Source organism: Orcinus orca, chromosome 12, assembly GCF_937001465.1.
Source record: "Orcinus orca chromosome 12, mOrcOrc1.1, whole genome shotgun sequence".
Lineage (NCBI taxonomy): Eukaryota > Metazoa > Chordata > Mammalia > Artiodactyla > Delphinidae > Orcinus > Orcinus orca.
This window is the reverse complement of record NC_064570.1, coordinates 27,520,142-27,535,141: the sequence shown is the minus strand read 5'-3', so window position 1 is coordinate 27,535,141 and position 15,000 is coordinate 27,520,142. Positions and strand designations below refer to the sequence as shown.

General features: G+C 37.4%; 1 protein-coding gene across 32 annotated transcripts in view; it reads right to left on the bottom strand.

Annotated features, from left to right (window-relative positions):
- The window catches only part of AHI1 (Abelson helper integration site 1), a 246,470-nt gene extending 231,684 nt beyond the window's left edge, over positions 1 to 14,786 (bottom strand). For 17 of the 32 annotated variants that reach the window (XR_007470460.1, XR_007470461.1, XR_004477149.2 and 14 more), the window contains exons 1-4: positions 14,630 to 14,785; positions 14,186 to 14,248; positions 9,468 to 9,535; positions 7,477 to 7,601 (exon numbers count right to left, since the gene is read on the bottom strand). Coding sequence is in view for 17 of the 32 variants with exons in the window: in XM_033406680.2 (XP_033262571.1) it covers positions 7,477 to 7,601; positions 9,468 to 9,477 (135 nt within the window). In the remaining 15 variants the exon portion in view is untranslated. Of the gene's footprint in view, positions 1 to 7,476; positions 7,602 to 9,467; positions 9,536 to 14,185; positions 14,249 to 14,629 lie in introns of all 32 variants that reach the window. The other 15 variants (XR_007470456.1, XR_007470454.1, XR_007470453.1 and 12 more) reach the window with 3 other exon arrangements.
- Between the last annotated feature and the right edge of the window lie 214 nt (positions 14,787 to 15,000).

Below are 15,000 nucleotides of genomic sequence, written 5' to 3'. Positions count from 1 at the left end.
GCAAAAGCTTTCAGTTTTTTACTTTTAAGTACAATTTTACCTGTAGGTTTTTGTAGATGCCCTTTATCAAGTTGAGGAAGCTTCCTTCTATTCTTTTTGTTTAAGAGTTATCAGAATGGGTGACGAATTTTGTCATCTTTTTATTGCATTTGTTGAGATGATCATATGGTTTTATTTAATCTTATGATATGGCAAATTACACCGACTACTTTTTTCAAATGTTGTGATATATTCCTGAGATAAACCCCACTGGTCACAGCATATTATCCTTTTTATATAATGTAAGACTGATTTCCTAACATTCTGTGGAAGATATTTGCTCTAGATTCAAAAGGGATACTGGTGTAGTATCCTGTAATGTCTTCATCTGGTTTTTGTTTTAGGGTACTTAATAATTGCCCCCAAAAAGAGTGGAGAAGTAGTCACTCTTTCTGCATAGTCTGAGTTTATATAGAATTATTATGATTTCTTAAATAATTTGGTAAAATTTATCAGTGAAGCCAGCTGAGAAAACTAGCCACCTGGTTTTCTTTGTGGGCAGGTTTTTAACCACAGACACATTTTTTTAAAAGATATACAATATTCAAGTTATCTGTCTCTTTTTGAGTGAGCTTTGGTAGTTTGTGTCCTTCAAGTAATTTATGCATTTCTTCTAAGCTGCTAAATTTATTGAAATGAAGTTATTTCATACTACTCCCTTATTACCATTTTAAGCTCTTTAACACATGTGCAGTGAACCCCTCTTATATTCCTAATATTGGTAATTTGTGCTCATTTCCTTTTTTTTCTAATCAGTCTGGTTAAAGGTTGTGCAGAAAAGGGTTAACTCAGCAGCCCTGGTTGCTCAAGTCATTCAGATCCCAAAACAGGCCTGTTTTCAGGACCAGCCCGTGGCCGGCTCCTGGGAACTGAGCTCTGAGCCCTTGGAATGTTGTGCTTGATAAAGGTGAATAAATACATAAATCAACTAAAGGATATTATTAACAGCTAGAGAATCTAGAATATTTTCCACCCTTTAAAATTAATTTAACACAAACATTTTCACAAGCTGTCATTCATAAAAGAAGTTATTGCCTCTATTAAATACCAGTTATTAGGATAAAATGAGATAGGAAAAAATAAAGGAATGAAATCAAGGTGATATAAAACTGACAATGATAATGAACAGAGCATGATTTAAATTTCCCCCTTTAAAAGGCAAAAATTCAGATGCATCTTCAAAATTAATAATAGCTACAGTTTGAGTGTTTATTCTCTACTTAGGAATTTATATTTACAGTAAGTCCCCTACATAAGAACGCGTTCCATTCTGAGAGCGCGTCCAATTTGTCTCTTAAGTCCAACAAAGTTAGCCTAGGTACCCAACTAACACAATCGGCTATATACCGCTGCTTTTACACTTACTTCTAGACATCCTGGGCTTGAAATAAAGATACTGTACTACTGTACCCTATACAGTACTGTAAAGTACACAAAAGCACAACCACTTGTAGAGGATGCACACACGTGACAATATATGCCAGACACGTGAATTAACTAACGTGACTGGACATGAACGCACGTTCGCATCTTTGAAAGTTTGCAACTTGAAGGTTCGTATGTCAGGGACTTACTGTATTTGTTCTACCTATTACTGCTGAGTATCAAACCACTCCAGACTTAGTGGTATAAAATAATAAATCATTCATTATGCTCTGAACCCAATATATTCTCCTTATTCATCATTCCTCTCATCTTTAGTTCCTGATGCTTTGATTCCATAATCCATCACTTCATTCATCACTCACCATTATCATGTACTTTCCATCCATCACACCTGTCTGGAAAAACTCCAGGTACTATTCAAATTGACTTTCATCTCTATAACTATAACCAGGCTGTTGAATACTGCTGGAAGAACCACTTCAAAACTTGGCACTATTGTAAACATTTAGTCTACAAATTCAACTGAGGCCTCAAAGCTATGGACAATTCTTCTATGCTGCATAATCTGTTCATATGCACTCTTCTGTGGCTATTTCAAACTTCCTTCACTCACCTCTGATGTCCAGTACTGTCACTTATTGACTCACTTTCACAGATAAAAGCCATTAAAAGGGAAGCTGTGGGCTTCCCTGGTGGCGCAGTGGTTGAGAATCTGCCTGCTAATGCAGGAGACACGGGTTCCAGCCCTGGTCTGGGAAGATCCCACATGCCGCAGAGCAACAGGGCCTGTGAGCCACAACTACTGAGCCTGCGCGTCTGGAGCCTGTGCTCCGCAACAAGAGAGGCCGCGATAGTGAGAGGCCCACGCACAGCGATGAGGAGTGGCCCCCGCTTGCCACAACTAGAGAAAGCCCTCGCACAGAAACGAAGACCCAACAGAGCCAAAAATAAAAAAATAAGTAAATAAATAAGTAAATAAATAATATTTTTTTAAAAAAAGGGAAGCTGCTTGGTAGCAACTTTCTGCTACCAAGTCTACAAATTTTCATGCACCCCAAATGACCTTTTTCTTTTCCTTCTCATTATAAAGAGGTGGGTTGAATTATGGTTTTCTCCAGATATATAAACCATAATTTGAAAAGATAAATGCACCCCAATGTTCATTGCAGCACTATTTACAATAGCCAGGACATGGAAGCAACCTAAATGTCCATCAACGGAGGAATGGATAAAGATGTGATACATATATACAATGGACTATTACTCAGCCGTAAAAACGAATGAAATAATGCAATTTGCAGCAACATGGATAGACCTAGAGATTGTCACAGTGAGTGAAGTCAGACAGAGAAAGACAAATATCATGATATTGCTTATATGTGGAATGTAAAAAAAGGCTACAAATGAACGTATCTACAAAACAGAAATAGAATTACAGATGTAGAAAATAAACTTATGGTTACCAGGGGGTAAGGGGAGGGGGAAGGATAAATTGGAAGATTGGGACTGACATATACACACTACTATATATAAAATAAATAACTAATAAGGACCAACTGTATAGCACAGGGAACTATAATGGCCTATAGTAATGGCCTATACGGGAAAAGAATCTAAAAACAAGTGGATACATGTATATGTATAACAGATTCACTTTGCTGTACACCTGAAACTAACACAACATTGTAAATCAACTATACCCCAATAAAAATAAAAATAAATAAATAAAGAGGTGGGTTTTCTTGTGTTCTAGAAAACTTTCCTCTCCCGCATCATCAATTTCTCCATTATCTTCCAGCTATCAGCATTTAAATACCTGAATGCAATCAATATCATCTTCACAATATCCCTTTTTACAGCCAAACTTCCTGAAAAGGTTGTCTATACTTGTTGTACTGCTTCACCTTTCTATGAACCTTATATTAAAAAGCTTTGCTCTCTACCCTGCTAATAAACTTTCGAATACTTATTTGGTAAGCAAAAATACCATCTCTGGTTTCCAATCTGAATAGCTTTTAAAGTGTTTCTATATTTTATTAGTCAATGTTATTTTCTCTTGTAATTAGTTTTATTTTTCATGCCTTTTGCTCACTTAGAGATTTAGTATCTTACTATTTATGGCATTTATTTGTGGCATTTCTTTACATGTTAACAATAGGAATGGAACTTACTCATAAGGTTGCTCTGAAGATTGATAGGGTAATAACTATAAAACACTGAAAAGATCCTTCTAATTCCAGAATATAGATGTTCAATAAATGTTAACAATTATTATATATTATTGGCTATATAAAAGAGTATTAGATCTGTGGCTATTAAAAAAAATCACATATTTTCCTCAGTGAATTGGCTTTTAGTTGCATTTGTTTCTGACTCAAAAAAGTATTTTCTACATCAGATTTATTCATTCAACAAATATTTAGTGAGTCTTCTGTGTGCAGACAGGGAGTATTCTCGTTACTTGGGATGTCTCTCATTCCTTTTAAGATCAGAGTATCTTTCTACACTGGAAAACTGAACCAGTCCATTTCTATTTTCTTATTTAGGTATTTGTCTACTAATTTAGATTTTTACATTTACTTTTTTAAGATGTCTGAAGTGTAATTTAATGTGAGATAAAATGAGACTGTAACTGACCTTTTCCCCCAGAAGCTAAAGCAACTCTATCAATACTAGTTCTTGTATCATAGCGTCTTGAAACACCTGGCCTAAGAAACTTCTACATATTTAACTGGTTTCAAGGCTCAACCAGATATATATATTTTAAATCCTTCATTTTGATTCATGTCTCTGGAAATGGTACTACACATTCAACTAATCCATCTTCAGTAGTTTTCTTGTTTTTTTCAGGGAGGGAACACTAGAGCAATTTTTTGCTAATTCACATGCTCACTATTGCCCTCACAACTGACTGACAATTTAGGCAAGTAGATTCCTTGGAACACAATTTTCCCCTAAATATTGTAGAGATATTGCTCCATTGTCTTTGGCCTTAGTGTTTTTAGAGAGAAGTCTGAAATGCACTAGATGTTTCTTCTTCTGTTTAGATGTTCCCAAAATTTATCTTTTTTTTTATTACAGTTTTCAGATATAGTTCTCATCTCATAAAATTTACCTGAAATGCAAGATGTGTTCATCTCTTCCTAGATGTTTTTTTAACCTCAGGAAGGGTTCCTCTTCATGCTCTTTTTACTGTTTCTGCTCCACTAGTGCCGTCTGGGAACACTTACTTGTAGGTCAAGTATTTCTATATGTCCTTGTTATTTCTTACAGCTTTCATTTTAGTTGCAGCCATTTCTTCTCATGAACAATGCTTCATATTTGTCTGACATATTACTAATTAAATTCTTCCATGGTGTCAATTCTATTACTTAGGCCTGAGATATAGTTTTAAGGAAGCAATGAAGAGAGAACGTGGAGCCTGTGGTTTTAAATCCTTATTCTACAATTCTTACACGATATTAAAAAATATGGCACAAAATTCGTATATGTAGGTTATCCCTGAACAGAAGGACTGCAGGTTGTTTTGATTTTACTCCAGTGTAAGAAAGTCTCTGAAATCTAATGAGTGAAAGTTAGCTCATCCATTCTGGTTATTTCTGCTTCACTGTCTTTGACTATTTTACAACTCAGTAGAGAAAGAGGGTTAACATGTAGAAAATTGATAGTAATACAGATGTTTCCTGTCCATAGCTATGTAAATGATTTCTATTAATACAATGCAACTGAATTTTGTCTGTTAGATAAATCTCTGTAAATTAAACCCATCTGAACTGGTTATAACATCTTACTGGTTCCCTCATTAATTAATGATTTAAATAAAATCTTTGTTATATGTTAAAAAAAAAAATATATATATATATATATATATATATAAAATAACTCCTACTTACTCTATTTCTGCCTATACAGCCCTGGCAAAGATGGTAAGTCATTTTCTGTTCAGATGTTCATAAAATTTCTCATATGCAAAATAAGAGCTCTAATATCTATTTTCATGATTAACATAAAAATCAGAAATAATATTTGTAAAACTCTTATCAGAGTGCCTGATAGGCAGTGGAAAAACAGTAAAATGAACCTGCCATTATTACGAATTTTATTATGGCTTTCTCTTTGCCTAGTTTTCTTATTTCAGCTTGCTTCCTTTTCAGTGTCAGCCTGTTCTGCACATGGGAGTCCTTGTTCTTGTTCTGAAGAGATCCCATCACTTCATGCCTTATTAAAAGGGGTCCTATTGGGTTGTGGTTAAGAGAATGGATTCTGCAGTCAGACTGTCAGAGTTTGAATCCTGGTTCTACCACTAACTATGCCACTAACTTTGGGTAAGTTACTCAACCTCTCTGTGATCTAGTTTCCCCATCTATAAATGGATATAAAACTTCATAAGTTTATTGTTTGTATTGAAAATGAGTGAATATATATAAAATGTTTAGAAGAGTGCTTGAAAGATAGAGAGCACCGTTATCTAGTAAATAAAAGCAGGTATTCCTCCTCTGTTTGCTAAAGTAAATCATTTCAAAAATAGTTTGTTTTCCAGGAATAATCCTCTTCCGTTGAGCTGAAAAATCTCTTCCTAAATATTTTTTTTAAGAATACTTATCTCTGAATTAAGAGAGACCTTGAATGGCCTGGTGTGTGCCAAAAGAGGCTGAGTAGATTACATTTAATCACCTCCCACTTGTGTGTCCCCAACATCTAAACTGGACCTTGGATAAATAAACATATCTTCTGCCCATTTTCTAGTTATCCATTTAATTTAGCATTCCTGGCCTAAACTGCACCTTGTTCATGCACAAAAGGCCCAGTTCTGACAGTGAGAGAAAGTATGAGTTTCTACTTTGACTGAGTCCATAAAAATATTCTGCAGACAGTTGTGTCCAGGGTTCTTTCTGCTTTTGCGAAATGTACACCACCTTACTCAAGGGGAGGGCATATCCCAGTAAGCAATGCTGCATCGTCCGTATGCCACTCTTCCCTACCATGCTGCACACTGGTACACCAGAAGTGGCATATTCTATTTTAGAGCAGCATCCACTATGGGAGACCTAATCTGATCCATTCTGTCAGCAGTTCTTCAATAGTATGCAGTAGTACTGGTATACTATGAACCCCTCACATGTGTGCAGCTGCATTCTAGCCAATGCTATAACTTTTTTTTTTTTTTTTTGCCTCACTTGAGAATATAACTATTACACTGATGGCTGCCAGACAGTATTAAAATGAACAGGTCTCATGACAAAATACAGACTAGGGTAAAATATGCTACAAGTAAAATGTAGGATGCATATAACTCATAAAACTCCTGCCAAAGAAATGTATGTATTCTTTGTACCAATTACCAGGACATGCATGTACCAATTACCAGAACATGCATGAAGTTATTTATTTGTGCGGAGATTATGGTCAAAGAGGTAAAAGGTGCAATGGAAATAGCGAGATAGGTTTGAAGAGTGAACAGTGCATTAACTGGGATACTATTACAGACTCTATAATACCTTGGGAATCAGGTTGTAGTTAATTGCTGATTTGTTTAGTATTGCTTTGAGTTCTGTATTTTCAATCCCTTCAAGAGTGCTACCAAAAATTCTATCATTTGAAAGTATACCTCAAGTAGAAAAGGATAAGTATTTCTTTAAGGTTCCACTGATTTCTCCTGGCTCTGCTGGGTAGAATCAGATGAATAAGTCTAAATACAGATAAGCCATTAAATATCCAAAGTAAGATATTATTTCTTAAGTTCTTCACAATTCTGGGTTAAAAATCTTGGTTTTCTTCAAGAACGTGTAATACGTCTAGTTTTGCGTTTCCCTGTTATCCCTAATCACTTTAACCAGTTGGTCTGTTATTCTTGTAGGACAGCACTCAAGAACTCAATACTCAAAGAGTGAAGAGTGAGGCTGATTCTAATGCAAGCTTTACTTTACCACGTTATTGACCACAACACAGATTTACTGTTTTTAATTTCCAAAGTTCCTTGGAGTTTTCATATGAAAGTCATAATTTTATGCAGATATACAAGACACTATTACCAAATGATCAGTTACTCACTGAGATTTTTTCTCCAGATTTGCCAATTTTTTTCTTCAGTTTTCTTCTTTCACGTATTAGATCATTGTGGGCCTTAAGCAATTCCTCAAAGCGAACTTTGGTCTTCACCTTTGCTTCACTCTCAACTACAAATGATAATGACTCATGTCATTTTCTATGCAACTCTATTATCACACATATCATGTTAAAAAATAAAACCCCCACAGCCTTGTAAATACCCGCAGGAGTTAAAAGGATTAGTCCTTCTTTCTTAAAAACTCTTCTTTTGGCTTTGGTGACACCACACTCACCTATATCCATCTTACCTTTCGGGCTACTCCCTCTAAACGTTTCCTTTGCTAAGTTAACTCTTTACTTATGATGCACAGTAGCACCTACGACTGTTACATGGCCTTAAACAAGTCACTTAACATCTCTAAACTTCATTTGCCTTATGTGTAAAATCGGAATAATCCTATGTCAAAGATCATTTTTTCATGAAAAATGACTAGTGCTTTCCTGGCCAACAATCAGCCTTCAACAAATATTAAAAGCTGAAAGTTGTTTTCCCCTTTAAAACATAAATCAGATCATGCTAGTACCTTGCTTAAGACCCTGTAAGTTTCCCAGTTCACTTAGGACAAAATAAAGCAAGTCCTTCACATGCCCTACATGGTTCTTACTTCCTGGTCTGTCTACCTCTACAGCTTCAATTAAAACAAATATCCCTATAGGGAGGATGGGAGGGAGGCTCAAGAGGGAGGGGATATGGGGACATATGTATGCATATGGCTGATTCACTTTGGTGTACAACAGAAACTAACACAGTATTATGAAGCAATTATATTCCAATAAAGATCTATTTAAAAAAAATAAAAAATAAATATCCCCTTAGATCCCTACATTCTAGCCAGACATCCTTGTTTTTAGCTCTTCTGCCAGAACAAGCAATCTCCCATGTGAAGCTGCTTCCACCTGGTGCAAACTTCCTCTAACTCCTCACAGCTGGCTGGTGTTAAGATACCTGTTTAGTAAGGTAGATAGCTAGTGGGAAGCAGCCGCATAGCACAGGGATATCAGCTCAGTGCTTTGTGACCGCCTGCAGGGGTGGGAGGGAGGGAGACGCAAGAGGGAAGAGATATGGGAACGTATGTATATGTATAACTGATTCACTTTGTTATAAAGCAGAAACTAACACACCATTGTAAAGCAATTATACCCCAATAAAGATGTTAAAAAAAAAAGGATACCTGTTTAAATGTTGCCTCTAAAGCGGAACATTTCCTGACAACCTCATCTAAATTTCTGTTTCTGACAAGACAGACTGTTCTTTTCCTTCACAGCACTTAACCCAACTTGAATTTGTGTAATTATTTGTATATCTATATACATAAATATACTGTGTCTCTCCCATTATATGAGGTAGTTCATAACTACATCCCTAGCTACTATCATGGGGTCTAGCACAGAGTAAGTACTCAATAAACATGTTTCAAATAAATAAATGCTCAATGAATGAATGCCCAAGAGCAGGTATTGGCAAACTACTACCTGCAGGCCAGTCACCTGTTTTAATAAATAAAGTTTTATTGAAACACAGCCAGGCCCATTCTGTTAAGAACTGTTATGGCTGCTTTTGTGCCTCAATGGAAGAGCTGAGGAGTTGTAGCAGAGACCAAACCTAAAATATTTACTAGCTTGCCTTTTAGGAAAAAGTTTGCCACAGTCTACTCTAAAGTGAAAAATCCATTTTGACAATAAAAAATAAAAACTAACCATATGTTATCATTTACCTTGCCCAGCTGAGTCCCAAATTGCCAGCCAATGAATACATATTAACTTTTATCACCAACATTACATAGAAAGCTAAATATCAAACTATGAAATATCTCTAAATGTAATTTTCGGTTGATGACATCTACTTCATTCCTTAATTGAAGAATCCCTTAAAATAATCCAAACTTTAAAATAAATAATATGTACTGCATAGATAAATTTCATAGAAATCTTACCAGTGGGCATATCTCAGCTTCATGGAGAGCATTGAGTTATAGTGTAAAGCACTGATTCAATAAGGATCCTATTAAAACAAAGAGGATTTATTTGTAATATGGAATTTCCAAATAAAAATTATAAAATACTCTTCACACAAGATTATGTGACTGTCTACTACCTCATCAGGTTTATACCAATAAAACTAAGTTCTCTTATTACAACCTTATGTAAATGACTTAAATACATCTGAATCAGTTTAGAGTCTTAAAGTAAAGCAAACTGGATCATAATTGAGTAAAATATTTATATATTTGAAACAAAAAATTTAAAAATTTTTTGAAAGGCAATAAACATCTTAGTATATTAATACATCTTTTAAAGTATTTTAAGTAAAAAAAAATGAACACTTCTATGTACTTTTGAGAAACCAAACTCCATATCAGAAGTGACTTTCCCAAGCACATACACTATTACACTAGTAAAGTATGCTTCTGGGTAGCACATTCACAGATAATTTAAATATTTCTGTACCTGCCACTGAAAATGCTGCAACAGAGAAGGTTAAGCACAAGCATTCATTCCATCTTCTCAAATAAATACCTGGGTGTGTTTCACTGTGTATCAAAACCATGGATAAACTCAGTATATATGTTCTTAAATTTCCAGTTTTTGTAAAAGATGAGGGTGTGTGTCCAAAACAGACATTAATTCTCACATTAGAACACAATATGCATACATTTTTAAGAATAAAAATGAAGACTGTTAAAAAAAATTGATTTGACTCAACAATTATCAGTTAAGGTTGCAGATCCCTGGGGATCCACATTCGTGTTCCTTTAGTATTAGGAGTAATTTGGACAGAAAAGTCTGATAACAAATGCTAAAAAGAAAATAATGATTATACAAATACACTAATTATGTGAGTTAACTTCTGTAACAACTATCTGGTATACAGACAAAATAGACAACATTAAATACACAGAGTAAAACCTCCTATTCTTTTTTGATAGGAAACAGCATTAACACTTTCTAGAAGATAATAGATCCAATAAGCCTGATCATCTTTCCAATCTACCCCAAATTAGAAGAGAGGCTGCAAAGACAACTGTATCAGTAATTGAAACCTGACAGCACATAAGTAGAAAAAAAAATAATAAAGCAAATAAGGATTTAATATTTATAGTATTCCATGGTGATTCAATATATAGGAAAATAGCTGAACTATATTATGACTGAGTCATCAAGAAAAGGTTTACTTATATTCTTCTGTTTTATCTTGAGCAGAAAATGTATGACATTTTAGACAGATTAAATAAAAACTACTGAAGAGATAGAACAAAGAGTCAAGGATGATTCTCTTCTTTTTCAAAAGGAAATAATTAGACCACTAGTATCATTAATTGGAATATAGTGCAGTATAGCACAAGTGTAGTGAAGTAGTTTAAAACACAAGTCCTGGAATTACTGTAATCTCCCACGGTTACTTGTATGGGCTGGGCAATGTTTCCTCATCTGTAAAATCAGTCTAACAGTGACTATTCAAAGGGCTGTTACAAGAGTTAAATGATTAAAAGGTTAAAACAGTGCCTTAGAACAAGCATCAATAACATTAGCTACAATTATAATAGATACTTCTTAGGGGGACGCTCAGTGAGCTTTAGCAGGGCATGTTGAGCTGGATATCTGACGGGTATTAAGCAGCTATAAGCATTGGCTCTATTGTCAGATTCCTGGATTCAAATCTCAGTTCTACCTGTCAGTAGATTAATCTCAATTTCCTACTCTTTCAAAAGACAATGATAACAGTAAATCACTTACAGTGTTTTTGTAAAGATGAAATAAGAATATGCAGGTAAAACACTAGGCACAATGCCTAGAGCATGGCAAGCTCTTCAAAAATGATAGCTATTATTACTGTATACACATATAGAGTGTGTGTGTGTGTGTGTGTGTGTGTGTGTGTGTATGGAGATTCATATAAATATATATATATAAAATCAGTTTATGTTTGGTAGGTGATATAGTAATCCAGCAAGGAGATAAGAGTCTAAAGATTTGGGCATCATTTATTTATATTTGTGATGGTTGCAAGAAAAAAAAGGGCCAAACACAGAATTCTGGGAGCCCACAAAATACACTAAAAAGACATCAGGGAGATAGATGAAAAACTGGGAGAAGTAACCAAAGGAAAAAGAGTTTCAAGAAAGAAGTGGTATACATTGTGTGGTACGAAGAGTTCTTGCAAGATTTGAAGAGTGTCCACTGGATCTGCAGTCAGGAAGTCACATGTGCAAAGCTTTTTGTGGAGGGACAGAAACCTGGCAGCCACAGGTGGAGGAATGAATGGAAGGTAAGACCTGTAGAAGAAATGTGTAGATAATTCTTTCTACAATTCTGCTTCCAACTGTCTCCCTCCACCCTGCACAGGCAGTGACATGAGGCAGTAGCTATGAGGTACAGAAAGACTATGGAAGGATTTTGCTGTTTGTTTTAAGACTGTTTCCATGCCTCCATCACACTACCCTTAAAAAATAAACCACCAGAGGAATTTTCTAAAATACAAATGTGATGGAATCATTTCTTTGTTTAGAACTCTTCAGTAGCTCCCAATACTGGAAAACATGAGGTCCTTCCCATTGGGGTCCAAAGCTACTAGTGAATTGACCCCTTGCCTTTCTCCACCTCCCCTTCTCTAGCCACACTTCCACACTGTGGGCTCCAGCCCTGTGAAACCACTTGTAGGCCCTCAAATGTGCCAAACTCTTTCTTGCCTTTGTACCATTACACATACACCCCTCTCTCCTGAAAAATGCCCTTCCTCTCTTGTCTCTCTAACTCCTAACTATCCTTTGACACAGGCTAAGACCTGGGACCTGGGTCCCTTTACTGGTGTGTCTGCACCTGGACAAACATAAACTATAAGGGACTAAAAACAACTGCATGCATGCACAGTTCGGGCAAAATCATGAGCAGTAAGATACAAAAGGGCCAAAACCCAACTTCTGAGGTGCTGGGAACAAAAGCAGCAGCATACTGTGCAGGATCCCTGCACACAGCACCACCAATGGGGTGGGCAGAACACCTGAGCCACGCCTCCAGCCCAGCCCACAAATCTGGCCCCAACCTCTCCCCATTTAAGGAACCAGCTCTGCCCCACATCCCAACCCACCACCCAGTTTCCCGTTTTCACTCCCTCGTGAAACAACAGAAGTCCCAATAAAGCCTCACCTAAACTTTTTGTCTGCCCTCGTATCAATTTCTATTGATTAAAGAGTCCAAGGATCCAGGTCAGTATCAGTATCTTCTCTAGGGAGCTCACTAACTTTGAGGGGTTAGAGACAGTCTCCATAAATAAACAAGATTCTGAAGATGGTTTTAAAAACTTTTGGTATTTGAATTTCTTTCAAATGTATATTTTTTAAATTTCCCAGAGTCCTCATAACAAGCAATTTTCTTCCTGAAAGCCCAAGTAGTAACAGCAATCGTTAAATATGTCTCCTCTGTGCTCCGACAGCACCTTGATCTTCATACCTCCTACCTAGGCCTTGAATTTTCACTCTGGTAAAACCTTCTCTGACCGTCCCCCACCAAACTGCTAGCTGTGGAGCGCTAGGCCTGTGCTCTCTTCATCTATGTATCCCATTTTAAAAGTGGGGGGCGGGCAGTAATAATGGTTCTAGGGTCAAAATGAGTCAGGCTTAAGCTTTTTTTTTTTTTTTTTGGTCTGGGAAATTAAAACGGCACCTACTTTATTGTAAGGAGAAAAGGAAATACTGAAAAGCAAAGTTATCAGCACAGTGGCTGGCCCATTACTTTATGTCCATTATTATAGTATTAAAAATAAACAATTATGCGATAGTCAAAAAAAATTAAATAAATTATGTATTCACATTGTTTACTACTATTTAGTAGTCTAACGTACAATCCAATTAGTAAACACTAATATTAATGTAATGATAAACATAGCAAATACATTACAGAAATGATCATCTCTAAATGGTAATGTGTACTATGGCAAATACATTATAGAATGACTAATATTTGATAAGATCATCAGCAAAAATTAAGGTCAAACTTAAAATGACATCTGTGAATCTCATATATGTCATTATATTTAAAAGTTTCTCCCTCACAAACCCTTTTACAGGACCTGCTAAGAGATACAAAATAGGGAAATTAACTGCATTACATTTCATCTCATTTTATGTTTTCTCTAAAAGCCTGATTATCAGCCAATAAATGACTAAAGATCAAGGGAAGAAAAAGCAGAGGCTTGGATGATTCGCTCCTTGACCGAATTTTACAGCACGGGATAAAAGGAAACAAACAAAACCCGTATACATAATTAAACTAATATATCAGAATAGTCTCCATAAATATATAAGGTTCTAAATACGATTAAAAAAACTTTTGGTATTTGAACTTCTTTCAAATATATATATATATATATATATTTAATTTATCAGAGTGCTCATAATAAGCAATCTTCTTCCGGAACGCCCAAGCAGTAACAGCAATCGTAAACGCAACAGGTGGAAAAACTGTTAGCATCCTTTTCTCAAAAGAAGGAGAAGCCATATGCTCCAGTCAGTAGATGTTTTCACAGTAATGCGGAAATGTAGCACAGCCATTTGGCAGGGATCCCTAAATAGTATACGTTTTCTTCTATTTGTATACATATCGAAACGACCCTGTTAATGTAACTATACTCTTAGAAACGTAACACATCGATCACCTTTTCTCAGATGTAATTAAGAAGGTATTTCACGGGTTCAAGATTCAGCACCAGGTTGACACCCTAAAAGGAAATAAACGTACGTACTTAGTGCGCATCTGATTTAAACGCTGTTAAACCAGAACCGGGAATAGGAAAGGCAAAGATTGCATTCACTCTTTCACGACACCACGCTCAGCGTTCCGGAGAAAAGGAGCCCAGGAATGGGAGATGAAAAGTTAAGTACGAAGAGGTAACTCTCGGAAACCCCATCCCTCCACTCTGCCGCGCTCGGCGGGTCAGACTGCAGTGGTGCAGGGAAGCCCCCGCCCGGCCTCCCCGGCCCGCCGCCCCCGCGCCTTAGGACCCGAGCAGCCCTCCACGCCACTGTCCCTGAAGAGGGCCAGGGCAGGCCGAGCGCCCGAGCCCGGGCTCCCGCCACCAGCAGGCCTGCAGGGTACTCACGAAGAGGGCGCAGACCTGCCCAGGGTCCCTCCGGAGCCGACGCCGGGACCGTGCGGGGTGGGCTGAGACCTAGACGGCCGCACCGCCTCCCCAGCCGCCAGACACTCCGGTACTGAGCGCCCGCTGGGTGCCGCAGTGTGGGCAGCGCGCCGCCAGTTGACGTCAGCGCCTGCCTACGCCGCCGTTCCCATGACAACCGATGCGGCGTCGACTCACCGCCGGGACCTCTGCCGGATCTCGTCGCCCCTCCGCGGCCCCGCCCCCTCCCGCGGCCCCGCCCCCGCGCTACCTAAGCCTGGGCCCAGAGGCGCTGCGTCGCGGCGTCTACGGAACGGAGGCCGGGCGCGCACGCGCGCGCGCGCGCCCGCCCG